This window comes from Sorex fumeus, unplaced genomic scaffold, assembly GCF_029834395.1.
Source record: "Sorex fumeus unplaced genomic scaffold, SorFum_2.1 ptg000063l, whole genome shotgun sequence".
Lineage (NCBI taxonomy): Eukaryota > Metazoa > Chordata > Mammalia > Eulipotyphla > Soricidae > Sorex > Sorex fumeus.
In genome coordinates this window covers 71,251,615-71,277,111 of record NW_026606120.1, presented here as the reverse complement: position 1 = coordinate 71,277,111, position 25,497 = coordinate 71,251,615, and the positions used below count along the sequence as shown (strand labels likewise).

At 46.9% G+C, this 25,497-nt stretch overlaps 1 protein-coding gene across 1 annotated transcript in view; it reads left to right on the top strand.

The window, feature by feature from the left end:
• The window catches only part of CALCOCO2 (calcium binding and coiled-coil domain 2), a 36,039-nt gene extending 11,426 nt beyond the window's left edge, over positions 1-24,613 (top strand). Inside the window, exons 3-13 of the mRNA XM_056127144.1 lie at positions 4,576-4,678; positions 5,016-5,149; positions 6,735-6,860; positions 11,336-11,424; positions 12,169-12,238; positions 13,854-13,976; positions 14,361-14,447; positions 17,888-17,983; positions 20,160-20,295; positions 22,827-22,855; positions 23,546-24,613. Coding sequence (XP_055983119.1) covers positions 4,576-4,678; positions 5,016-5,149; positions 6,735-6,860; positions 11,336-11,424; positions 12,169-12,238; positions 13,854-13,976; positions 14,361-14,447; positions 17,888-17,983; positions 20,160-20,295; positions 22,827-22,855; positions 23,546-23,710 — 1,158 coding nt within the window. The 3' untranslated portion in view covers positions 23,711-24,613. The remainder of the gene's footprint in view (positions 1-4,575; positions 4,679-5,015; positions 5,150-6,734; positions 6,861-11,335; positions 11,425-12,168; positions 12,239-13,853; positions 13,977-14,360; positions 14,448-17,887; positions 17,984-20,159; positions 20,296-22,826; positions 22,856-23,545) is intronic.
• Positions 24,614-25,497: the final 884 nt, after the last annotated feature.

The window sequence follows — 25,497 nt, the reverse complement described above, 5'->3', positions numbered from 1 at the left end:
TCCAGGGATTGAGTTGAAACCTCCTGTAGGCAAAGCTTGTGTACTGGTCCTTTGAGTTATCTCTCCAGCTCTGTCCACTCAAATTTTCTGTGAAAGAGAACTCGCCCTTCACCATCCAGTACTGTAGCCTGTAGCCATATGTAGGCATCAGGTGTTCAGACTGTGGCTGGGGGGTCCAGAAGGGGAGTCCAAAGGGCTGAGTATATGCTTCCCATGCCGGGGTTCTAGGTTTGATCCCTGAGCACTGGTCCAGGAGTTGCCCCTGGGTATGGGGCATGGCCTGGGTATGGCCCAACACCTCCCTTAATCTTTAATCTTTAAACCAAATAGGTGCTGGAGCGATAGCACAGTGGGTAGGGCATTTGCTTTGCACAAGGCTGACCCAGGTTCGATTCCCAGCATCCCATATGGTCCCCTGAGCACCGCCAGGAGTAATTCCCGAGTGCATGAGCCAGGAGCAACCCCTGTGCATCGCCAGGTGTGACCCAAAAAGCGGAAAAAAAAAAAACCAACATAACATGACTAGTGTTCACCCCAGGGATATGGCTCAGCAGCAGTAGAGCACATGCCTGGGGTGTGAGAGACCCTGGGTTCAATCTCCCTATACACACACACACACACACACACACACACACCAGAAACAAACACCCACAAAATAGTGGATGGTATTGCTGAATTTTTAATTGTATTTAATTTTTAATTGTATTTAATTCATGTGTGTGTAAATAAAAAATTGGAAACATAATATACTGGCGCCGTGTAATCCCATCAACGGCCAAGACTAAGAGACTAAAAATCCAGCTCCCGGACGAGAACAGTGCAGTCTTCTGCCCCCGCGCCTGGCTGTTCCTCGCCGGGGCCCATTGGAGGGGAGCGGGTTGAGCTTTCCTCCCCGCCCCGACCAGGGCTCCAGCAGCCGAAGACCTCCAGGACCAGCCACCACCATGCTGAGACCACTCTCCACACACATGAAGGTACTGGCAGAAGGACAAATCCACGCAGGTTCCGGGGCCGAGATCTCCCAGCCTACTCGGATTGGAGTCGAGCATCCTCCACCCAGATCCTCCAAATTCCAGTAGGTGGGGGTCACACCCACCACCTGGCCCCCTGGCGCCGTGTAATCCCATCAACGGCCAAGACTCAGAGACTATAAAATTCAGCTCCTGGAACCATGCGGCCGCATTTGCGGCCGCGCGACATCTTATCAGGACATCTTTTTATGACATCTTATTATCTCATTCCTACTTTGGACAAACTTGCAGGCTATCGAATGTAGCCTGCCCACAGGGCAGAGTCTGGCAAACTCCCCATGGCGTACCAAATATGCCAAATACCAGTAACAATGATGGGTCTCATTCTCCTAAAGAGCCTTGAATATAATCTCAGGGTTAGGATGAAAGAGACGTTACTGGGGCCTGCTCGAGGCAATCGACGAATAACAGGATGATGAAATGAAATGAAATATACTGAGGAAGACACTTACTTGCCTTGCATGCAGCTGACAGGGTTTGATCCCCGGTACTGCATATTGTTGCCCTGAACCCCGCCAGGAGTAATCCATAAGCCAAGAGTGAGTCCTGAGTACCACCAGGTATAGCCCCAAACCAAGAAAGAAAAATAGATGCCCTCCTATGGCCAGTCAGTTGTAGGTTTTAGGTTATATGAAACATAATTCAGATATTACTAGCTTTGGGACCATTTTTTTTCAATTTAGTTATGTCTGTTTAGATCATAGATTGATCATATTTCCCAAACATTTAGAAGTGCCTTCTGAGAAACTTCACCATAAACCAAATATAAATCTTATGCTTTCATAAAAAGCAACATTTTTGGTTTTGTTTCTGGCCACACCCAGCAGTGCCAGAGCCCTCGGATCACACCCAGGCCTCCCACACGTGAAGCATGCTCTCCAGCCCGCTAAGCTCTCTTGTGAAACAAAGAGGAAAAATAATTTTTGTTTTTGTTTTGGGGCCACACCAGGCGATACTCGGGTTACTCCTGACTCTTCACTCATCAATCACTCCTGGCAGTACTTGGGGCTCTATATGGGATGCCGGGGATTGAACCCAGGTTAGCTGTGTACAAGGCACTTTACCTGCTGTGCCTCCCTAGACAAAACCTTAATAGCGTTTTTTAGGTAGAACTTTTTTTCTAGGGGTGGTGGTTGTTATTATGGTACTCTAGGGTTACCAGACCTCACCAAGGAGTCACACATGCCTACGTTGAGCTCAGGGTTTCATACATGCAAGGCATGTGCTCTGTCCCTGGGGTCCCACCCTAGTTGTCTTTGATTTGTATGCCTAGTGTTGGAGATCAAACCAAGGGCTTCATACATCCTAGTAGGAACTCTGTCCAGCTACATCCTGAGCCTGCTTTTTTTCCTTCTTTTTTTTTTTTTAAAATAGCAATATTTGCAGTGTTTCCTCCCATTTCAGGGGCATTGCCTAACCTCACAATAAAGAAATCATGGTTAGCGGGTGGAGTGAGAATACAGCAGGTAGGGCGCTTGCCTTGTACGCGGCTGATCCCTAGCACCCCATATAACCTCCAGGACCACCAGGAGTGAGCCCTGAGGGCAGAGTCAGGAGTAAGCCCTGAGTCTAGCCAGGCATGACCCTCCATACAACACAAATAAACGAAGTGGGTAGGAGTTGACTTTCTTCCTTCAAGGTGGAAACACCCCATCCTTTTCTTCCAGTGGGCGTTTAAGTACTCCACAGCTTCAGAGGGGGAAATGTTATACCGCAGGAGGCAGGCATGGCTGAGGACCCCTCAGACAGTGGAGACTGAAGGCTGAAATTGCAGGTAGTGAGAGGTTGCTTCCTGGTTCCAAGGCAGCGGTAATTCTTAGGCTTCCTAGATGGTATTTTGGTCATAGTGCATTAAGAAGCTCCAGGATGTGAATGAGAACTCCATAAAATTCTGTTTCCTGTTGGCTTGCAGACTGCAGTAAGCTCCAAGATGTTTACAGCAATGGGGAATGTATTAATGAGACACTAAAACATGCCCTCGTCTCTTCTGATGAGCTCTCAGCACAACCTTTTCAACTCAGCTCTGGTTTCTTAATGTACCCAAAAAAAAAAAATTTATTTGTATTTCTTTCTCTTCCCACCGGGCTCAGGCAGGATCAAAATATGGCAATAAACGTAATTTTGCGTCTAATTTGCTGAGTATTCGCCCCTTGAAGATACAATGGCTCCCTTCCTATTCTCTGGTGTGCCCTTATCTTCCAGAGACAATTTAAGCCATCTTTTACTCTTCTTCACATTTAGTGAGAGGTTTTCCACTTAGCCAGCTCTGAGACATGTTTTACGTCTCCTCTCTTATAACGTACTTCATTCAATACCTAGAAGCCTTTATGACTACCAGTTTGTTGCTATTATCTTTAGCTCTGAAAGTCCTTCATTAAACGTGCATTAAGACAAACACCAAAAAAAAGAAAATTACACAGGTTTGGGGCTGGAGTGATAGCACAGCGGGTAGGGTGTTTGCCTTGCACGCGGCTGACCCAGGTTCGATTCCCAGCATCCCATATGGTCCCCCAAGCACCACCAGGAGTAATTCCTGAGTGCATGAGCCAGGAGTAACCTCTGTGCCTCGCCGGGTGTGAGCATTACCAGTTCTGCTATGTGGATCAGGACGGTGTGATCCGGGGTGCAAGTATCCCATTCCAGTTTCGTCCAAAAAAAAAGAAAAAAAAAATTACACAGGTCTGGACTCATCTGCTGCCTCAACCTGAGAACCCTCTTTCTCCTTCCCCCTCAATGCGTGTATTCAAAAGGGTTATTTTCTAGGCTGGAGCAATAGCACAGCATGTACATTTGCCTTGTACATTGCTGACTCAGGTTCGATTCCCGGAACCTCATATGGTGATTGCCAGGAGTGATCCCTAAGTGCAGAGCCAGAAGTAAGCCCTGAGCATTACAGGGTGTGACCCCCTACCCGCAAAAAGGGGGCATTTTCAAAGAGCAATGGTATAACTAAGTCATTATAAGCAGTTGGGACTGAATTGGCCATAGCAGAAGATAATCCAATGGGAAGGACAGATTGAAAGTGCTTCCTGATTAGAAAATTCCTGAAGATAAGAAGATAGAGGGATCAAAGTTCATAATTCTGCATTCAACATGGAGAATTTTCAGAGCTCTTAGTATGGGTGCTGAGTAGTTTTCATTTTCTTTTCAGACATATTTTAGTCCCCAGCTTCTTAAACTGTGGCATGGTCAAGTAACATTTTAAAATTTTAAGGGGCAAGAAAGAAAGTACAGTGGGTAGGGCGCTTGCCTTGCACGTGGCAAGGTTAGATCCCTGACATCATAAGAGGTGGCCCAAAAACAAAACAAGTTGTTTTAAAATAAATATAAATACATTTTAAGAAGACATCACCAGAGAGATTGTACAGCAGGTAGGGCACTGAGCTGAGCCCACCAGCTGAGCCCACCTCCCCTGAGCACCTCCAGGAGTGATTTCTGAGCACAAGGCTAGGCAGAGCTCGTATGCCCCACTCCCCCATAAAAGGACATTGCCCAATTATCTTCCATGAGCACTTGAAAATGCTGAATGTCATTGTCATTGTAGGTGGGATGGAAGAGCACCCGCGAGTATTTCACCTTCATGTGGGTGACTTTGCCCACGGACCTAAACCATGAAGCAGCCAAACAGCAGGAAGTTCGCTTCAAAGGTAAGAGAAAACCCCAGGACTCTTTTCCTGGAGCAGGAGCTTTCTGGGCAGATAAAAGGCTTGCAGGTTTTTAATTTTCTGACTAGATCTTATCTTGGATTAAAAATCCTGCCTATGGGCCAGAGAGAAAATACAGCAGGGGAGGGTGCTTGCCTTGTATGCGGCCAACCTGAATTCAATCCCTGGCACCCATAGGGTCCTCCAAGCACCACCAGGAGTGATCCCTGAGTGCAGGGCCAGGAGTAAGCCCTGAGCACTGCTGGGTGCGATCACACACACACACACACACACACACACACACACACACTAAAATAAAAAATCCTGCTTGTATTTTTAGCTTATTACCTGCCCAAGGATGATGAGCATTACCAGTTCTGCTATGTGGATCAGGACGGTGTGATCCGGGGTGCAAGTATCCCATTCCAGTTTCGTCCAGAAAATGAGGAGGATATCCTGGTTGTTACCTCTCAGGTCTGTAAGCATCTTACTTCAAGCCTTTGGGGCTACTAAGAATAGGCACTGGAGATTGGGGTCAGTGTGTAACGTGCTTGCCTGCACACAGCCAACCTGGGTTCAATCCTTGGCACCACATACAGGTCCCTGAGCCCTGCTAGGAATAATTCCCGAGTGCAGGACTGGGGAGATAGCAGACTGGAGCACAAATTTTGCCAACAGGAGGTCCAAATTCCATCACAGCACAGCATGGTTCCCTGAGCACTGCCATGAGCAAACCTTGAGCACCAAGCTGGGAGTACTCCCTGAGCACTGCCAGGTATGGCCCCAAAAAAATAAGCAACAAAAGAATAGCAACTCCAGGGCATCATTGAGTCAATTCCACTTTTATTGACTGCCTAACAAATAATGCTGGGAAAAATATACAGTCTGCGTCAAGCCCACTCAGAAATGCTGTACAACTGTTGACAGTCGTATAATAAACCTCCCTCTCCCTCACTTGGCATTCAGTGACTCCCTTAAATTTTCCAGTTACATAATTTTTGTTACATATTTTTCACATATTCACAGTAAACGTACAGGTTCCTTTGAGGAAAAAAGGGCAAAATATTCTTTGTGGATCTCCTTTCTGCCATCTAAAAGGAGTAACTTCATTTACTTGATGTTATGTAACTGGAAATCTGCTTTGTTTGAGCACATGGGAGCTAAAGGGACGTGCTAAAGAATCCTTTCAGGGCGAGGTCGTGTAGCTCAGTGGCAGTGCACATGCTTCACTGTACACAAGGCCCTGGACTCTGCCCCGGCCTTGAAACAAACAAAAGAATCCCCTCCCAGACTAGGGACAAAGCTCCATAGTAGAGCATTTGCCTTGCCCGAGAGGCCTGGGGTTCCATCTCTGGCATTGCAAAACAAATGGAAGAGAAAAAACCCTAAAACACTATCATATCATCAAGATCCAAATCCAGGCCCAGGAGGGACAGAGTTGCCTTGCACACAACACAAGTATAGTGCCACGGGCCAAAGTGCAGACATTGGGGCATTTTTGTTTTTTGACTTTTGTTTTGTTTGGGGGCCACACCTGACAACTCTAAAGGGTTACTCCTGCTTCTGTGCTCAGTGACCACCCATGGTGGTTCTCTGGGGACCATATGGGATGCTGGGGATTGAACCCGGGTTGGCTATGTACAGAGTAAGCACTCTATCGGCTATACTATCTCTCCAGAGGAGTGTATGAAGGAGCCCTCGATTCCATCCCCAGCACTTCCCGATCCCTGAAGTACCAAGCCAGAAGTAGCCCCACTATTTCCAGGTGTGGCACAAACAGAAATAAGCAGAAGGAGCTACACCCAGTAGGGGAGGCAGGCAGTGCCAAGAATTTCAAGAGGAATCTGCACTTTCCCCACTCCCTTTACCATTCTTTGGTTTTAGTTTCGTTTCTCTTTCTTGGCAGTGGCAGACTCTGACTGCAGTTGTGTTTCTGTTCCCCTCCCAGTGGGGTGCAGAGGGCATTACAAAGAGGGAACCGCAAGGTCAGCCCATGAGAATTTCCTCTCGAGGGAGCTATCAAGGGTCAAATGTGAAAGTATGCCATGTTCTTTCATAGGGAGAGGTGGAAGAGATTGAGCAAAAGAACAAAGAGCTTCGCAAGGAAAACCAGGAGCTGAAGGACAGCTGTGCCAGCCTCCAGAAGCAGAACTCAGATCAGCAGGCTGAGCTCCAGAAGAAGCAGGTATGGCTGTTGGCTAAAGGTGAACAAAGCAGGGAGTGGCCAGAGAGAACAGAGGACTGTGAACACACACTTGGCCTATGAGAGGCCCAGACTCAATCCCCTAAGCATGATTGGGAGCAGAAAAAGAAAAAGCAGGAAAAGTTGCAGGTTCTCCAGATACCTTGTTTCTACTCCTCTTCTGAATCATTCTTCAAATCAGCAGCTGATAGTAAAGGTTGACAATACTAGAGTCTAGGGGGCCAGAGGGGCAGAGGGACAGAGTTGCCTTGCACACAGCCAGTCCAGATTTGATCCCTGGCATCTCATATGGTCCCCCAAGCACTGCCAGGAATAATTCCTGCATACAGAGCCAGGAATAATCCCTGAGCATTGCCGGTGTGACTCCCCTCCCCCCCCGACACACCCAAAAAAAAAGCAAAAACTAGAAGTCATAGAGGAGATCTCTAAAGACTATAAACTATTGTCCCAGGAATCACAGCTTAGAAGTTTCCCAATATAGGTGGTTTCCCAACACCGATCTAGGTGGTCCCACCTGTGAAAACCTTAATTTCCTACTGAGGCCCAGAGGAGAGGCGAGGGATGTGTCCGTGCCACGCTGAGTGGGGCCTCACTTGTCTCAATTCCAAGACACGACCCGGTCCCGTGCTCCTGTGAAGAGCTCAGCACAGGGCTGGCCCAGAGTGTTGCTCATCGGGCCCAGGCAGTGAGATGCCACACAGAAGTGGCCAGGCACAGCTCACAGCCAAGAAACATCAGCCAGGCACCCAGCAGCCTGCTCCACAGGCTCCACGCTAGCCAGAGTCGGGGTTCTCGGATATGTATCTCCGTCATTGCACCTACTGCAAGTCAGTTCGGTGATGATGACGAAAGGCAGTAGCTACTCAGCATCTGCTGTGTCCCAGGCACTGGTGAGCTCTGCAGTAAGTGTGAGCACTCCACTCTCTCATCTGCACAGCAACCCAATAAGCTGGAACTTGCTTGTGTGTGCCATTGCGTGGCTTCAGAATGAGCTGGGGTCTGGATTCAGTTTTTCGGATGTGAAAGCCATATTTTATTTTAGAAGCCCGATTATACAATGATGGTTAGGAACCTTGTCTTTGAATTCATACAACCTGATTCTGCTACTTATTATTCAGTGTGCCAGGAGAGAGGTGAATGGCAACTGTTGTGTCAGTGAGGGGTCCATATACCCATGTCCACGGCAGCATTTCTCACTGTGGCCAAAGGGTAGAAGGGGCTGGGCGTCCAGTGACAGACAGATGAGTAGGCCTGGAGTGGTGGAAATGTGGAATACTATTCCCCTTAAAGGGAAGAAGGAATCTCTAACACAGGCTGCAGCATACTTGAGCCTTGAGGACTCTTGGAGCCAGACAGAGACCGTGTCTGAATCCTCTCACTGAGGGGACCTTATCTTTTTTTTTTTTAATTGAATCACCATGAGAACAGTTACAAAGCTTTCAGGTTTAAGTCTCAGTCATACAGTGATCAAATACCCATCCCTTCAACAGTGCACATGTTCCACCACCAGGAACCTCAGTATACCCCCCCATCCCACCCCTCCCCCTACCAGTGTGTCATATGATTTCCACTTTACTCTCCCTCTACTTTGATTGCATTAAATTTTTCAACAGAAGACCTACCATTATTATTTGGAATTTTCCCCAAATATTTAGACCTTCTGAGAAGCCATCATTAGATAGTTTGTTTTCTATTGCTGATAATGAAGAGCATATTGGATTTCTGATGTTTTAGTAATTAAGTCCGGAGGGATTTCTGCCAGAAGCCGCTGGGTTCCGAGATTGGTTTGTGTCCCTCTGGGAACATGGCCATTCAGGAGCCGGAGGAGCCGTTTGTGGGCAGCAACTCGGGGTCTCGTCGGGACGGGGAGAAGGGTCGGTTCCAGCTCCCATCCCATGAGGCCCCACATGCCTGTCACTGCAGGCGCGTACCTCTCAGTCCAGTAGACTCTGAAAGATGGCAGTCACCATGCCACTGAGGAGAAGAAGGCAGAAGGGACAATGCCCTCCCTCCGCCCTCCCCCAGGGTGGCACGAGGCCATAGCTTAAGTCACAGTCCAGAAGCATGAGCCATCATGAGATACAGCTACAAAGCTTTCATGTTTGATATTCAGCTATACAATGATCGATCACTCATCCCTCCATCAGTGAAAACTTTCCACCACCAATATCCCCATTATCCCCTCCATTTCCATCTCAGTCTTTAGAGGAGACCTTATCTTCAGCTTATCAGAGAGAAAGTGAACTGGTGGTTGCTGGAGGAAGGCTGGCGTGGGGAGTCAGTGTTTTATAGGCGTGAGTGTTGGCAGAATGAAGAGTTCCAAGGTGGACATGGTGATGGCTTCAGAAAAATGGGAATATTCTAAAGCCTCTAGACTGTGCTTTAAAATAGTCAGGGTGGGACCAGGGATGTAACTCAGTGGAAGCTCTTGACCTCTGTGTGTGAGGCTCTGGATACAAATCCCAGCACCATAAAATCAAGTAATAAAAGAAAAATAACATGGTAAGTGTATGTCTTAATTTTTAATAAAATATTTTTTAAAAGCCATAAACCAAAAATTCAGAATCTTGAAGCTAAAATCAAAAAGTGGTTACTGTCACATATGGCTGGCTTTGGCACAGAATAAAATTGGGAAAGAAAAATGAATAATAAGCACATTACTTAGGGTCACCACTAACCACAAGTGGTTATTAAACACTTGTAATGTGATATAGTGAGATGTGCTGTAAACATAAACTGTAAACCTGATTTTTAAACCTGAATATAAAACAATATAATTTCCTATTTTGTTTACATATTGAAATAAATTTGGGTAAGTAAACTGTTCATGAAACTGCTCTTCTTACTCTTTAATGTTTACTAAAATTTTTAATTGTAGGTGTAACTTTTGTTAATTTATTGGACAGTAGTATTCAGAGAAAAGCAATTTTATTTTGTCCACTGCTGTGTCTATATAGCACCAGAACAGTGTTCAGTGGTGAAGAAGCACTCATTAAATATTTGTTTAGTGAGTTGGCAAGTACTAGCGTCAGTGTATGAGAAATTATGGTAGATGCATTTTATTTTTTTAATTTTAATTTTTCAGTTTTTAATTCTGGAGCCACACCAGTGCTGGGTTCGGGCTATTCCCAACTTGATGCTTAGGTGCCAGGATGGAATCCGAGCCTTCCACATACAAAGCATCCTTTCTAGCAATTTGAAGCAGTTTCCTGGCCCCTCTTTATTTTTTCAACTGGGAACTACAAAGAGAGCCCTATTATGGGCTGGTCAATCCCTGACACATATGGTCCCCCAAGAACCAACAGAAGTGACCTTTCAGCACAGAGGCAGGAGTTAACCCTGAGCACCACCTGGTGTGACCCCATAACAAAACAACAGCAACAAAATTTTTTAAATGAGAGGACCTTTAGGGCCCAGAGCAATAGTACAGCGAGCAGGACATTTGCCTTTCACGCAGCCAATCTGGTTCAATCCCTAGCATATGGTCCCTTCATAGGTCCTCTGAGCCCCACCAGGAGTGGTCCCTGAGCACAAGCCAGGAATAAGCCCTGAGCACCTCCAGGTGTGGCCCAGAAACAAAAACAAAAATAAACCTAATGGGCATTTAATATGTTTAAAACCTTTACTGGGATATTCGCTCTCAACGGAACGACCATCTCCGAATGCAACAGCTATGTGTACCTAGGTCGAGAAGTCAACATGACAAATGACCTGGCACCCGAGCTGCGCAGGAGGAAGAGAGCGGCTTGGAACGCCTTCAAGAACGTCGAAGAAATAGCTAAGAGGATGAAGAACCTCCGGCTCCGGGCACATCTCTTTGATTCCACTGTTCTTCCTGCATTAACATATGCCTCAGAGACCTGGGCCCTACGCAAACAGGATGAGAATGCTATTGAGGTCTCCCAAAGAAGAATAGAAAGAGCTATGCTTGGAATATCACGTTTCACTCAAATGAGAGAAAGAATCCAGAGTTCCGACTTCCGTCGACGATCAAGAATCAGGGACGCTGTCTCATTTGCCAAGGTGTCAAAAATCAGATGGGCTGGTCACGTAATGAGATTTAAAGACGACCGCTAGACTAGAGCTGTTACTGACTGGATTCCACGGGATGTCAAAAGACCGCGTGGCCGCCCACCTACCAGATGGTCAGACTTCTTTGTCAAGATCATGAACGATCGGTTTGAGGCTCTTCATATTCCCAAAGCGAACAGATGCCATTGGGCTACACTAGCACGCTTTTGACAGGGACAAATGGAGACGTTACTGGCGCCCACTCGAGCAAATCGACGACTAACGGGAAGTTAAGTGATAAGTGATTAAGTGACTGGGATATTCCATTCCCTACAATAGTTTTCTAGGCCTGACATCATAAGGGTTGAGTAAGTATCTGTTGGCTGTTAAGATTTAATTACAGGCATCTTAGGTGTGGTCTGTGCCTTTGACTTTCAATTTTCCAGGATGAGCTAGAAGCCCTGAAAGGCGCCAACCAGAAACTGGAACAGGAGGTGCAAAAGCAGCAGGACAGCTGGGAGACGGAGCTGCTCCCGTGAGTGTGGTTCTTGGGTACAGATACCCTTAGGGGAGGAGCAGGGGTTTGTTAGCAAATACTGTCTGGGAGGGCAGAGTGGACTCTCAGGGAGTGCTAGGGGTTCAGGGTCTACTCCTGATACTTGACCGTTGTGACCAGATGATTCAAAGTAAGCAGCCGAAGCTGTGGCTCTGCCAGGGCTCTGCAGGGACACCGCGGTGGTTGTCCCGGGCTATACTCACTGGTGCTTGGGGGGTGGAGGGGAGCGGGCATTCGATGCCAGGGATCTTACTAGGGTCCCACGCACACAAAGCATGTGCCCCTGACTTCAGCGCTATCTCTCCTGCTCCAGAAAACATGGTTTATGACAGTTGTAGATATAATTCCCCCACCCCCACCCCCTTTCAGTTAGTAGCTCTTTGATCCTAGTTTAGGGAACCAGTATCAGAATGGTTAAGAAATGATCTGAGTTTTAGTTTTCACAGAGCTGGAGAGTTAGTACAGGGGTTCAGGCATTTGCCTTGCTTGCAGCCAATACCAGTTCAATCTCTGGTATATATGGTCCCCTGAGCACTGCCAGGAGTGACCCCTGAGTACAGAGCCAGGAGTTGCTCCTGAACACCGCTGGGTCTGGCCAAATTGGTCCTGGCCACCCCCCTCACCATCCCCAGTGAGAACTGCAGGCTTAGGACCAAGGGAGGCTTTGGCCATGTAAGGCCCGGAAGTGGCCTGTGCTTTACAGAGTTGTCTCTACCTCTGCAGACTGAAAGAACAAAACCTGAAGCTCACCTCTGAGAATGAGAAGCTGGGAATAAGAGTGGACCAGCTTCAGGTAGGCGCTGCCCACCTTGGGAAATGTGTTTCTGTGCCTTGCTATATGGTATGGCTCAGAAGGATCGTTTCATCATTGCAATGGGTGCCTAATGGTGTGCTTCTATGTACTGTGTTGTAATTTTAGTGTCTCTTTCCTCTGTTCATGACATCAGTACTCACCCATTGATGGTTAATACTAATATTTTATAAGAAACAGAATATCTTATTTTGGTAGGGGAGGTGGAAGTTTTGGGCTATACCCAGTGGTGCTTAGTGCTTACTCCCGGCAGGCTCGGGGGACTGTATGGAGTGCTGGGGATTGAACCATGTCAGCTGCATGCAAGGCAAACTTCTTACATGTTGTATGATCGCTCCAGCCCTAGGAACAGAACAACTTAGTTTATTTCTACCACGATCTCTTAAAATGGATGATTGTTATATCAAAAGGACACTTCTATTTATTCTTATTTATTTATTATTTTATTATTATTTTATTTATTTATTTTGCTTTTTGGGTCATACCTGGCGATGCACAGGGATTACTCGTGGCTCTGCACTCAGAAATTACTTCTGGCAGTGCTCAGAGGACCATATGGGATGCTGGGAATTGAACCTAGGTCAGATGCGTGCAAGCACAGCCCTACCTGCTGTGCTATCGCTCCAGCCCCTCAAAAGGGCACTTTTAAAAATGGTTAGAGACAGGGATCTGGCTTGAGTGGTAGAGTACATGTCTTGCATGTCTGTGGTCCTGGGTTTGATCCATGGATTCACTGAGTATCAATAACCCCAAAATAGGTTTTTTGCCTTTTTTTTTTTTAACTGCATTTCAGATTTTTTTGAGTTGGAGCAATAGCACAGCGGGTAGGGCGCTTGCTTTGCACACGGCCAACCCAGTCGGTCCAGGTTCGATTCCTCCGCCCCCCTCGGAGAGCCCAGCAAGCTACCGAGAGTATCTCGCCCACACGGCAGAGCCTGGCAAGCTACCCGTGATGTATTCAATATGCCAAACACAGTAACAAGTCTCACAGTGGAGATGTTACTGGGCTCGCTCGAGCAAATGGATGAACAACGGGAAGAGAGTGCAGTGAAGTGCTAGATCCTAAGGATGTAAGAAAGAGAAGAAAAGTGAAGCAGTTTTCCAAGCTGTGAATTTCTAAGGAGCATACATCTCTTTATGGGAATTTATTTAAAAGTACTGGGGGCTGGAGCGATAGCACAGTGGGGAGGGTGTTTGCCTTGCACGCGGCTGACCCGGGTTCGATTCCCAGCATCCCATATGGTCCCCTGAGCACCCCCAGGAGTAACTCCTGAGTGCAGAGCCAGGAGGAACCCCTGTGCATCGCCAGGTGTGACCCAAAAAGAAGAAAATCAAATAAAAAAATAAAAGTACTGTTTGTGGGGCTGAGAGATAGCAAGGGCTTGTCTTGCATGCGGCCAACCAGGTTTAAATCCCTGCCACCACGAATGGTCCTCTGAGCACCACCAGGAGTCACTCCTGACCACTGAGCCAGGAAAAGTCCCTGGGCACTGCCTGGGGTGGCCCAAATTCTTCCCCTCAAAGATAGATAGATGTATTGTTCCTGGTTGATTTCCCTATTCAGGGTCTTTGGTTAGATTCCCTAATTTTGTTTTAGGTCCAGCTGTCAACTCGGGAGAAGGAGATGGAAAAACTTGTTCAGGAAGATCAAGATAAAACAAGACAGTTGGAACATCTGAAAAAGGAAAATGGAGAGCTCTTTATCAGTTTAACCACACAGGTAGAGCCATAGTGAAGTGAAACCCCCAGTATTCTTTACTCTGTCATGTGCTGGGTCTCCCCAATTGTGAGAAGTATCTCAGGAACCAGCTGAAATCAGATCACTCCTGGCTTCACTCATGAGCTAAGAGGGAAGGCTGGCTGCTCTCTGCATCTGACTTATGCATTAACCCAGTAGGCCTTTCGGTATATGTTTGGGGTGTGTGTGTGTGTCTGTGTGTCTGTGTGTGTCTGTGTGTGTGTGTGTGTCCCTGTACAAAGGAGGTGTGCGTGTGTCTCATCACTGGTATGGAAATCTGTTTTTGTGTAGAAGGGGCAGGGTGTGACTGTGTGTCTGTCTGTCGATTTTCCCCATCACTGGAATGAAAATCTGTTTTTTGTGCAGAGAGACCACTATAACAAGCTGGAACTGACAGTGCAGGAGATGAAGCTGAGAGAAACTACTGCAGCGAGCAAGCACCAGGCGATAATGGCATGTCTCTCTTTAGCTGGCTCTGTGGGAGGGAGCCTAGGGGAAGGGGGTGGGGCTAGACAGATAGAGCACTTCTCTGCATGCCGGTGCTCCAGCTACAACCCTGGTTTAAATCCCTGACACCACATATGGCCCCTTGGGGCCACTGAGGAACAGCCAGGAATAGCCCCATAGCACTGCTGGGTGTGGCCCAACCCCTACTCTCCTTCCTCCCAAAGGAAAGGTAGAATCACATCTGTTCAGGTGATAGAAAGGATAAGATGGACTGGAACCACCTTTGCTCTGAATGCTGTGTTCTCTATCCTGGAGGACAGAGATCGTGCTATCTTCAAAATGTTTAGGAGGAATGGCCACTTCTATTTTTTTTTCCATTTCTAATATTGAGTGGTGATCAATAATCCACTTCCTGAGGCTAGAGAGATAGTACAGTGGGTAGGGCACTTGCTGTGCATGTGGCTGACTGTGTTCCACCCCCAACACCCATATGGTTCCCCAACCCTCATAAACAGTGATCCCTGAATGCAGAACCAGGAGGCAGCCCCTGAACACCACTGGGTGTGCCCCCCAAAAAAACAAAACAAAACAACAATAACGAGAAAGAATCAGCTTCCTGTCAGATTGTTATAGATAAAACCTAGAGAGAGGAATCATGTAAAATAATATTCCCTTCTCATGGTGTCATGTCAGACGGGTTATAAAGTTGAGCTCTATGATAGGGAACTATTACAGCAGTCAAAAAAGTTATAATTAACAGAAATTATCATAAAGTATTGGAATAGAGAAATATACTTATGAAAGCCTAACTAGCTGATAATTTCTGATAATGCAGTGGCACTGCATTATCCATGGTGGAGACAGGCATCTAGAAACTTCTTTTTTTTTTTTCTTTTTGGGTCACATCTGGCAATGCACAGGGGTTACTCCTGGCTCTGCACTCAGGAATTACTCCTGGCAGTGCTCGGGAGACCATATAGGATGCTGGGAATCGAACCTCGGTCAGCCGCGTGCAAGGCAAATGCCCTACCTGCTGTGCTATCGCTCCAGCCTCAGAAACTCCATTTCTTGAACTGACATATGGTCATGAGGAATCCTGGTGTCTGGAAGAGATCCAGCCAAATAATCGTATCATGTGAAGTTTCAATGAATAACAAGCCATTCCACTGTTAATTCAGTTATTAAGGGTCTGTTATATATGAGATACTATATAGTTTAGTCAGGTATAATAAAAAGTAGAACCAATTGAAAATTCATAAGTATGAATTAAGTTTAACCAGAAGAATGTATGTTAGGCTTATTTTTAAAAATAAATTAGTTACCATACTTTAAAATGGGACTGTTTCCCATAGGAGAAATTGCATGTTCCGCTTCTCTTAGAAAATTAGAAGTGGGCCAGAGAAATAGTACAGACCAGTTTGATTCCTATCCAAGAACCATTAGAAGTGATCCCAGAGCCAGGAGAAAACCCTGGTGTGGGACAACCAGGTGTGGAACAAAAATTAAAATCAGGGGCTGGAGATATAGTACAGCAGGTAGGGCACTTACCCTGCACATAGCCAACCCAGATTTGATTGCTGGTACCCCATATGATGCCCAAGCCCCACCAGGAATGATCCCTGAGTGCCAAGGCAGGAGTAAGACCTAAGCACTGCCAGGTGTGGCCCAAAAACCAAACCAAAATATAGACTCTGGCAGCACATGGCAGCCCACAGCGTTATCCAGAGCTGAGCAGTGGCTACGCCCAGCCAAAAATGGGAGACATCTTCCCTACTTGACTACAGCTTTCACCGCTTTCACCTCCTTTATTCACTTACATTGCTTGCCCTGGCCACTAATGACATACTGAGTATGTGACCCCAGCTAGAAGTCAAGAAACTTCTAGTCCTCAAAAGTTCGAATCTCTGCAGGAAAGGTCTGTGTTTCCTTGGTGTGCATGAGTTGTGTTCAAGACCCAGAGCTTCCCTCCCCAGCTATCTAACAGCAACTCTTTATTCCTCGCATATCCAGAAGGCCCCTAACTCTGAGGACTATGTATCTTATACTTCAGGAGCCTAGGAACAAGAGAGCAACATTGGAGGAGCAGTTAGTGCAAGAGGTGGACCGCTTAAAGGCAGAGGTAGAGGCCTATTTCTTAGAGAAGTGCAAAGAGTGCCAACGTCTCCACAGACAGATCAGGCAACTCAGGGCTGCTGCACTGGTAGGTGACAGAGACAAGGGCCCAGGAAGCAAGGGGTGTGAAGGTGGTGGTGGTTTTTAGCCCAAGCCCCAGGGCAGGAACCCGTGTTAAAGCATAACTTTCTCTGCCACGAGGAGAAGGGATGGAGGGTGAGCCCGAGTCCCTAGAAACAGCATCTCCATCCCAGCCTGGGTCTCTGGATCTCTGCGCCTCTGCACAGATCCAGCTGGTTCTCTCTTATTTCTGCCTTTTTTTTTTTTTTGGCTTTTTGGGTCACACACGGAGATGCGCCGGTATTACTCCTGGCTCTGTACTCTGGAATTACTCCTGGCAGTGCTCGAGGGACCATATGGGATGCTGGAGATTGAACCTGGGTCGGTGCAAGGCAAACGCCCTACCTTCCGTACCAATCTACCAGCCCCTTATTTCTGCCTTTTGAGGAAGTGATGTAGGACCAGACAAGCCAGCAGGCGCCAGTGGGGCTGGAGAGCCAGGAGCCTGCAGTCAGCCCTGCCAGTGAGCAGCTCCTCAATCTGCCGTCTGTGCTCCAGCTGGCCAGGGAGCACAGCACAGACACCTGAGAGTCTTTGCTGGCACCAACAAAGTCCAAAGTCTGGGGGTTGGGTGGACACACCTGCTTGGATTCATTCAGGTGTTAGGGTGATGTCTGCACATATGTGCCCATATAGGTAAGGAGCTGGGCAGTGCAGAAATCTGCCAGGAAGGGCATCCATAGCAGTGACCCCCTGAAGTGCCCACTGGGCCCCGAACACTGGACAGCCTAGCTTCTTGTGTCTGGGGGTCCCTCCTCCTCCTCCCCCACCCCCCCCCAGCTGTTTTCACACCCTCGGGAGGGAGTATTTCACGCTGCATTGAGTGAGGTGTTTATTGAGGACAAAGATGATTATCTCCATGGTTGGGTGGGATGAAATAAGGCTCCATTTATCCCTAATTTATAAGCCAGGCTGTCTTTATCTCTCTTTGTTCACTTGTACTCCAGGTTATCTCTTTGTTCACTTACACTTCCCACTGAACCCAACGGAAACTGGCATCTTGATGCCAGCTCAGACCTTCAGGCATTTTTTAAGTCAGCTTTCATAAGCCACTGTCCTCCCTCCCTCTTCTTCCCGCTCTCTGCTTCCTCTCTCCCACTCCTCAGTTCCCCCGTTTTAGAAAGCCAGATACTCTGTAGTTTGTTTCACCTTGCCTGGATGCTGTTTCAATGTGTGATCCTAATCCTAATTTTCTTAAAAACAATTATTGACAGGATGAGAACTTTGACCTGTCAAGAAGACTAAGTGAGAACCAGATGATATGCGATGTTCTGCAGAGAGAGAAAGAACAACTGGAAAGAGAAAACGATGTAAGTTCTATTTTTGGAAAAGAGAGCAGCAGACCCCAGGGTTTGAATGGGATGGGACCAGAGTGACCCAGAGATTTGGTGATAATTTTTTTTCAATAATGAAAGGGCCATTAAAATTTAAAAAAACAGACAAAACCATAACAAGTAATACAAAATAAATCATTTAGCATCTACTTGGGTGGTGGTGGGAAGACTCAAAATAATGGTGGTGGAAAGATGTAATGGTGGTGGAATTGGTGCTGAAATATTGAATGTCATCAATTATTGTGAACAACTCTTTGAAAATAAATTTTTTTAATTTTAAAAAAGAATGAAAGGGTCTTTTCTGAAGCAAGAGGGGAGATAACTGCTCCTTTCACAGAGTAAACTTCATCTGATTTCCTAATCTACCACAAAACCCAGCCTTTGCTCTCTACCTGAAACTTCTTGGCAGGCATCAGTCAACTTGAAACTTTTTTTATTTTTGCCTTTCACTTCATAGCTGCTGCAGATGTTATCTGAGGGAGCCGGAGCCCCTGTCCCTGTGGCTTAAGGCAGAGGCCCCTTTCCCTCAGCACGACTCTCTTCTTTCTCTCTGCTGCCAAACCTGAAGCAGAGTGGCCGTCTGTGCCCGCATTCCTTCCTCTGCTCCATCCTTCACCCAACCAATATTTACTTGCTGCAGTGACTCAGAGGCGAGTTACCACGTGACCTCGGAAACCGGTAGCAGCGTGACTGCACTTGTGGCCCCTCTTGGAGCCCCTGTGCAGTAGCCGACAGTCGCTGTCTCTGCCATCTGTTTGCTCCCTCCAGATCAACGGCAGCGTCCCCAGCTCTGCTTTCTCTCACCCTTGTGGGCTTTGCCTCTGGGCCATCAGTTCTGCAGCTCATGTTATTTCAGCCAGATTATTTCAGTGTTGCAGAATACCTCTGTGGTTTATTCCTACCACATTCATTCTCATCCTCTTGATTTAGGGAATGAACTGGACTTAGAAATCCCTGCTTTGCATGATTAATCTGATATATTAGTACATTATTTGTACCAGTGAGGAAATATCTGACATTGGGAAACAGCGTTTGTTAAAACTAGAGGAAAGTCCTTTGAAGACATTAGAAGCTCACTACTTTTCTTTTTACTTTGTTTGTTTGTTTGTTTTGGAGGCCACTTCTGGCAATGCTGGGGGACTTCTCCTGAGATGGTACTTTGGGGGTATTCCTTGGTGGTACTTGGGAGGACCATGTGATGCTGGGGGTTGAACCTGGACCTCCCACATTCAAAGTTTGTATTCCAGCTCTTTGAACCATTTTCTCAGCCCCTAATCATTTTTTCTAAGAACTTTAAACTCTCCGGGGCAGGAGCGATAGTACAGTAGGTAGGGCAGATGCCTTGCCTATGCCTTGGTCCCTGGAACCCCATCTGGTCTACTGAGCCCTGCCAGGAGTGAACACAGGCAGGAGTATACCCAAGAGTAGGGCACCACCCAGCATGGCCACAAAGAAAGAGAGAACTTTAAACTATTTCTCTGTTGTTTTTGAGCTGTGAAGCAGTGTACTCAAACCAGGGCTTCCAACACACAAAGCATGTGCCCCATCTCCTCTCCTTGTCTTGTTTGAGGAGGGCAGGGGCTCCACCCAGCTGTGCTCAGAGATCACTCCTGGTGGGGCTCAGGACCCTATGGGTTGCCAGGAATTGAACCTAGGTTGGCTGCATGCAAGACGAGTGCCCTGCCCGCTATACTAGTCTTCCAGTCCCCATGAGTTCCAGCTTTCTGAGCATCTCCCCGGCTCTTTTTGAAGAACTGTCAGTATTGCCAGTCTCCCTTGTAGCTCTTCTCTTCTTTTCTTGGTCTCTCCTGCCCTCCCTCATTCCCGCTCACTCTGGTGAAAACATGAAGAAAGGACTGTACTGGAATAATCGTCACTCTGTGTAAGGAAAACATAGAAGCATTCTGTTCTCAGTGACGTGCAACAGAGCTCAAGAGAGCACAGGTTCTCCCCAGCTGGCCTTTTTCTAGCCAGGCCATAGCTCATGCCTTATCCCCTATGCCATCTCTCTTAGCTCCTGTTGCTCCCCTTGTGTAGAATGGTTTCTTGTTTGTCGGGCTTCTTCCCCATCACACGGTTGATTGAGAATGACCCAAACCCGTTGCTCATTCTTGTTGAATTTCAGCATTTCTCTATAATGCTCTATCCTTAGCTTCTGAGGAGGGAGAACAGCAGATTGCTGAGTTACATGGGTCTGAATTGTGAGTCTCTGCCGTATCAAGCCCATATCCCTGATCAAGAAGGCGCGGCACAGAACTTAGGACTTGCCTTTGGGAACCCATATTCTGGTAAGATTCCATTACTCTTCAAGCTGAAAGAGTCCAGCCTGCCTCCCTTTGCCCCACTAAATTTTTTTTTGTCTGAGATGCTAATTAAGACGGGTCTCGTTGTTAAGACTTGCTGGGCAGAAGCTGAGTACCTAATAGAAAGATTGCCAGGCGAGAAGTGTTAATTGAGAAATAAATCTGAATCTAGAAGACGCAAATCAGATCATTCGCCTAGAGGCAGCAGACACAAATTGAGTCCCGTGGCTATATTCCAAATATATAAATCAGAGAAATGTCTCCATGTAGAAGATATACACATACAAAGCTGAGGAAGCTAATTAAGGTTTGGAGAGAGAAGCACAAAAGGGGGGGGGGGGGGTGCTGCCCAGGAACGGGCAATTAGGACAGGCCCCTCCCCAGCCCCAGCTGACCAAGGGGAGCAGGAGGGTGCACCATAGAAACCCTTGGGTGGTTTGGAGGACAAGACATGGGCATGAAAACCAGCTTCTCACAGAGGACTGGGGACCCATGTTCTTGCCAACAGTGAGCTTTTTCCTTTGTCTCCAAAAGATTGAACCTTGTTTGCTTTGGGGGGAACAATTTAAAGCAGCCATGTTCTCCCAAGACAATCAGATCTTTGCAACAGGCAAAGGTAAAAGTTTATTTTTTCTTTAAAAACGCTATTTTGAGGGGCCCATGCAATAGTGTTGCAGGTAAGGAATCATTTGCCTTGCACGAGGCTGACCCGGGTTCGATTCCCAGCACCACCAGGAATAATTCCTGAGTGCATGAGCCAGGAGTTACCCCTATGCAACGCTGGGTGTGACTCCAAAAAGCAAAAAAAAGAAAAGAATGGAGTGATCCCAAAGCACAGAGGCACAAGTAAGAACTGAGCACCATTGTGTGTGGTCCCAAAACAAAACAATCAAAAAACATTATTTGGGGGGCCGGGAAGTTTGGGCCACACCTGGAGGGGCTTAGTCCCGGCTCTGTGCTCAGGGTTCATTCTTGGCAGTGCTCATGCTGGGATCTAACTAGGGTCAGCTATGTGCAAGGCAAATGCCTTAACCCCTGTACCATCTCTCCAGCTTTTATAAAACATTTAAAAACTACCTGAGGGCTTGGGCCACAGCGATAGTACAGTGGGGAGGGCATTTGCCTTGCACATAGCTGACCTGGGTTCAATCCTCAGCATCCCATCTGGTCCCCTGAGTACCACCAAGAGTAATTTCTGAGTGCAGAGGTAGGAGTAACTGCTGAGCATCGCTGAGTATAGCCCAAAACACCCCCCCCCAAATTTTTTTCATTAAAAAAAGTAAAAATAGGGGCTAGAGCAATAGCACAGCAGTAGGGCATTTGCCTTGTACGCGACCGACCCAGATTTGATTCCCAGCATCCCATATGGTCCCCTGAGCATTGCCAGGAGTGATTCCTGAGCGCAAAGCCAGGAGTAACCCCTGAGCATCGCCAGGTGTGATCCCCCCCCCAGAAAAAATAGTAAAAATATTTGGGGTCCAGAGAGGTCGCTGGCCAGGCAGAGTGCGTGCTCTGCATGCAGGAGCCTCAGGTTTGGTGCCCGGCACCACATGACCTCAAGCACCCAGCACAAAATAGCAGCAAGGGATGGGCCAGAAACCAAAAAATGATTTGTAATAACTACCTGCATGAGTTCAGTCTGAAAATCAATTCGCAGGGGCCAGGATGTGTCTCAGCTGGGAGAGTCCAGGCCTTGTATGTATGTCCCCTTGTTTCATCTCTGGCACCACCACAGAAGTCTCAGATGGTTTCCTTTGTTGAATGGTTTGATTTACGTTCCTTGTTATTTTGTACTGCTTCTTAAAAATTGTTCTTGAATCACCGTGAGATGCACCATTATGAGTTTATTGATGATTTTCAGTCATACAGTGTTTCAATACCCATCCCTTCACCAGTGCACCCCAGTAACCCTTCCATCCCTTCCAGCCTGCCTCTATATAGGGCAGACACTTGTCTTTGCACCTCCCCCTCGTTTTTTTTTTTTTAGGCACTGTGGAAATACTTTTTTTTTTTGCAGTACTATACTGAAAAGATATCTTGTGTGTCACTTAACCTCCTTTCAAATTGCTACTGTTTTTGTTAAAAATCTCATTGCCTCCACACTGAGAATAGGTTTGTTGTTTTTTCTCTGATACTATTACATATATATGGCCTTTGAAAATGCTATTTCATTTTCATTATTGTTGCTTTGTCATTGACCTAGACCTCCACCCCAACCCAGCCTCTATCAGTGGTTAATAAATAGAATATCTGAGAGATAAAGAATCACAGTTGGAGGGTCAGAGAGATAGTTCCAGGGACTGAGTGTATGCTTTCCATATTGGCCACCTGGGGTTGGTCCTAGGTTCCACGTGGTCCCCTGAGCACTGCCAGTAATGACCCCTGAGCACAAGACGTGAGTAGCCTCTGAGCACCGCTGGGCATCCCCCCTCCCCCCACCCCAATCACATCTGCTAGAACTTAATTGCAGTACAGAGATGCTATTCTTAAAATGAAATCTTTTTAATTCCCTGCAGGCATCCAAGAAAGTTCTGACCCCGGCTTGGTAAGTGATCATGAGACTGCCCAGAGCCAGCCTTGGAGATACTTTTCCTCCTGCTCCAAATTAGCCAGGGCAGTGCTCAGAGCCCACAGCTGAGCCAGCCTGTGGGGTGGGAGAAGAGCACCCCCCGCCCCAGTATTCTGCTCATTTGTCTGGGGATGGAGCTGTGGGCTGGCCAGCTACACGGCATGCCTGGCGGTTCCTTTACCCTCATCAGGTAGTCTCCTTAAGCACTGAGAATGTAGGGCCAGGGAGATGACTTAAAGGGCTAGAACACATGCTTGACCTGCAGGAGGCTCGGGTTCAATTCCTGACACAGTGTTGTCTTACTCTGGGAGTGACACCTGAGCACAGAGTTAGGAGTAGGCATGAGGCACTGATGGGGTATGGCCCCAAACAGAACAAAAATTAATGAACTGGAGAGATAGTACATGGGGTAAGGCATTTGCCTTGCATGTAACCAACCCAGATTCAATTCTCAGCATCCCTTATGGTCTGCTGAGCCCACCAGGAGTGATTACTGGGCAGAGAGCCAGGAGCACGTCCTGAGCACTTCCAGGGATGATGCAGACACAAAAGCAAAACAGAAATTTCGTCCTGAGGGAATCTAATTATAGAGAACAACCTAAGCATGGTCCTTGTCCCATGTAACTTCCATTTGTACTGATCTCTGCTCTTCCTCCCATCTCCAAGAAATGCTACACTTGCAATGCCGATCTTGCCGAGGAGTATTTTGACCATACCCTGGAGCAGCAACACCTGCAGACCCTTTGCTTGAATTGTCCAATCTGTGACAAGGTCTTCTCAGTAAAAGAGCAGCAGGTTTTCGAAGATCATGTATTCTGCCACTCACTCTAAGTGTCTTGGATCTCTATTATACAAAGATTTATAGAAGAGAACCTTTCACTTCTACTCTGGGTTATGGCCCAAGATAGCCTGTGTCACCTGAAATGGTTAGGGATGGGCTCCACCACGCCATCTGTGAAAGGTGAAGTCACATCCATTATCTAAAGGGTACCGTCCTGTGGAAGTAATTCAGGATCTAACTTCCATCCCATTACTTCCAGGCTACTGCTTTTTGATCACCTAACCGGGCTATGTCAGCTCTTAACCGGTGGTGCCCCTTTTCCTATTGGTCTCATACCAGTAGACCCAGAAGTCTGCTGGTCCCTGGAATGGAAAGGACCTTGCTATTTATAACCCATCTGAGTGGTCTTACGATTGGTTTCTAAGTGTCCCCTGACATTCACAGTTCAGCCCCGTGCTCAGTTCTCAACCCTAACCGTAGGGCTAACCAGAGCTTTAGAAGTTCCTCTTCTTCCTTCTTCCAAAGCGCCTTTCTTCAATTGATTGCCTTAGCTAAGCCAAAAGTAACACAACAGAATTCTGGCATTCCGTTTGGATACCAAAGGTTTCTTGTCTTGATTTCTCAGGTCTTCACAGAGTGTCTTATTTCTAAGTTGTAGACGGGAAATAGTACTTCAATCACAGAAAGCCTTTTTTGTTACTAGATGCCTCTTCTGGCATTTTCCTATACACATAACTTTTATTGCTGTCCTTGCTTAAATTGTTAGAAGTTGTTAGAAACTATGAGTTTGCAGATTTTCCAGGCAGGTGAATTTTGACTGTGGATAAGCCTGAATAATGAAAATTATTGTTAATTGCTGCTTTAATACTAAAAATAAAATAGTCCTCTATTTGAGGAACTTTGTTATTTAAAAAAATAAAACCTTGAGTTTATGATCTTTTACTTTTTAACTTATGGGGAAGATGCAATCTAAAGGATTCCAGGTGGGAGCCAGAGTGACAGTACAGCAGGTTAGGCGTTTGCGTTGCACATGGCTGACCCGAATTCTATACCCAGCATCCCATATCCTGAGCAATACGAAGAGTAATTCCTGAGTGCAGAGCCAAGAGTAACCCCTAAGCATCACCAATGTGACCCAAAAAGCCTAAATAAAATAATTAAATTCTTCAATTCCAGGCATTGAACCCACCCCGCCCCCGTCACTGATCTCTCTTTACCTATCTTAACTTAAAAGTGTCCTAGGCAATTGTCTCATGGTGAGGGGTTGATGACAGGTACTTGGGACTTTTTTTATCTGTTTGGTTTTTTCTTGGTTTTTGGGCCACATTCAGTGGTGCTCAGAGCTTGCTCCTGGCACTGTGCTCAGGAATCACTCTCCACAGGGCTCAGGGGACCATATGGGATTTCAGGGTCAGCCACATGCAGGACAAACATCCTACCCACTGTACTACCTCTCCGGCCTCCCAGAGTACTTATTTTGAGAAATCTATAATCCTGATTTTTTGCTTTAACACGTGTGTGTGTGTTTGTGTGTGTGTGTATGTGCACATGCACGCACATGCTCACATTCAGTGTGTTCAAACCCAGGGCATTACAAGAGATCCATGTGCTCTACTACTAGGCTTCATTTCCCTTTCAAGTACTTTTTATTTTGTTTTTTTTGCAAGGACCTCTCCAGCAGTGACTGGGCGCCCAAGGGCAGACCTGTAGATACTGACCTGGTAACCCAGACCTGACAGTCTGGAGCTCAAGCTGTTGAGGCGTGTATGGGTGGTGCTGAGGCCTGGGTACTGAGACGGCAAGGCAGGGCTCTGACTCAGTACCAGGGACTGGATTC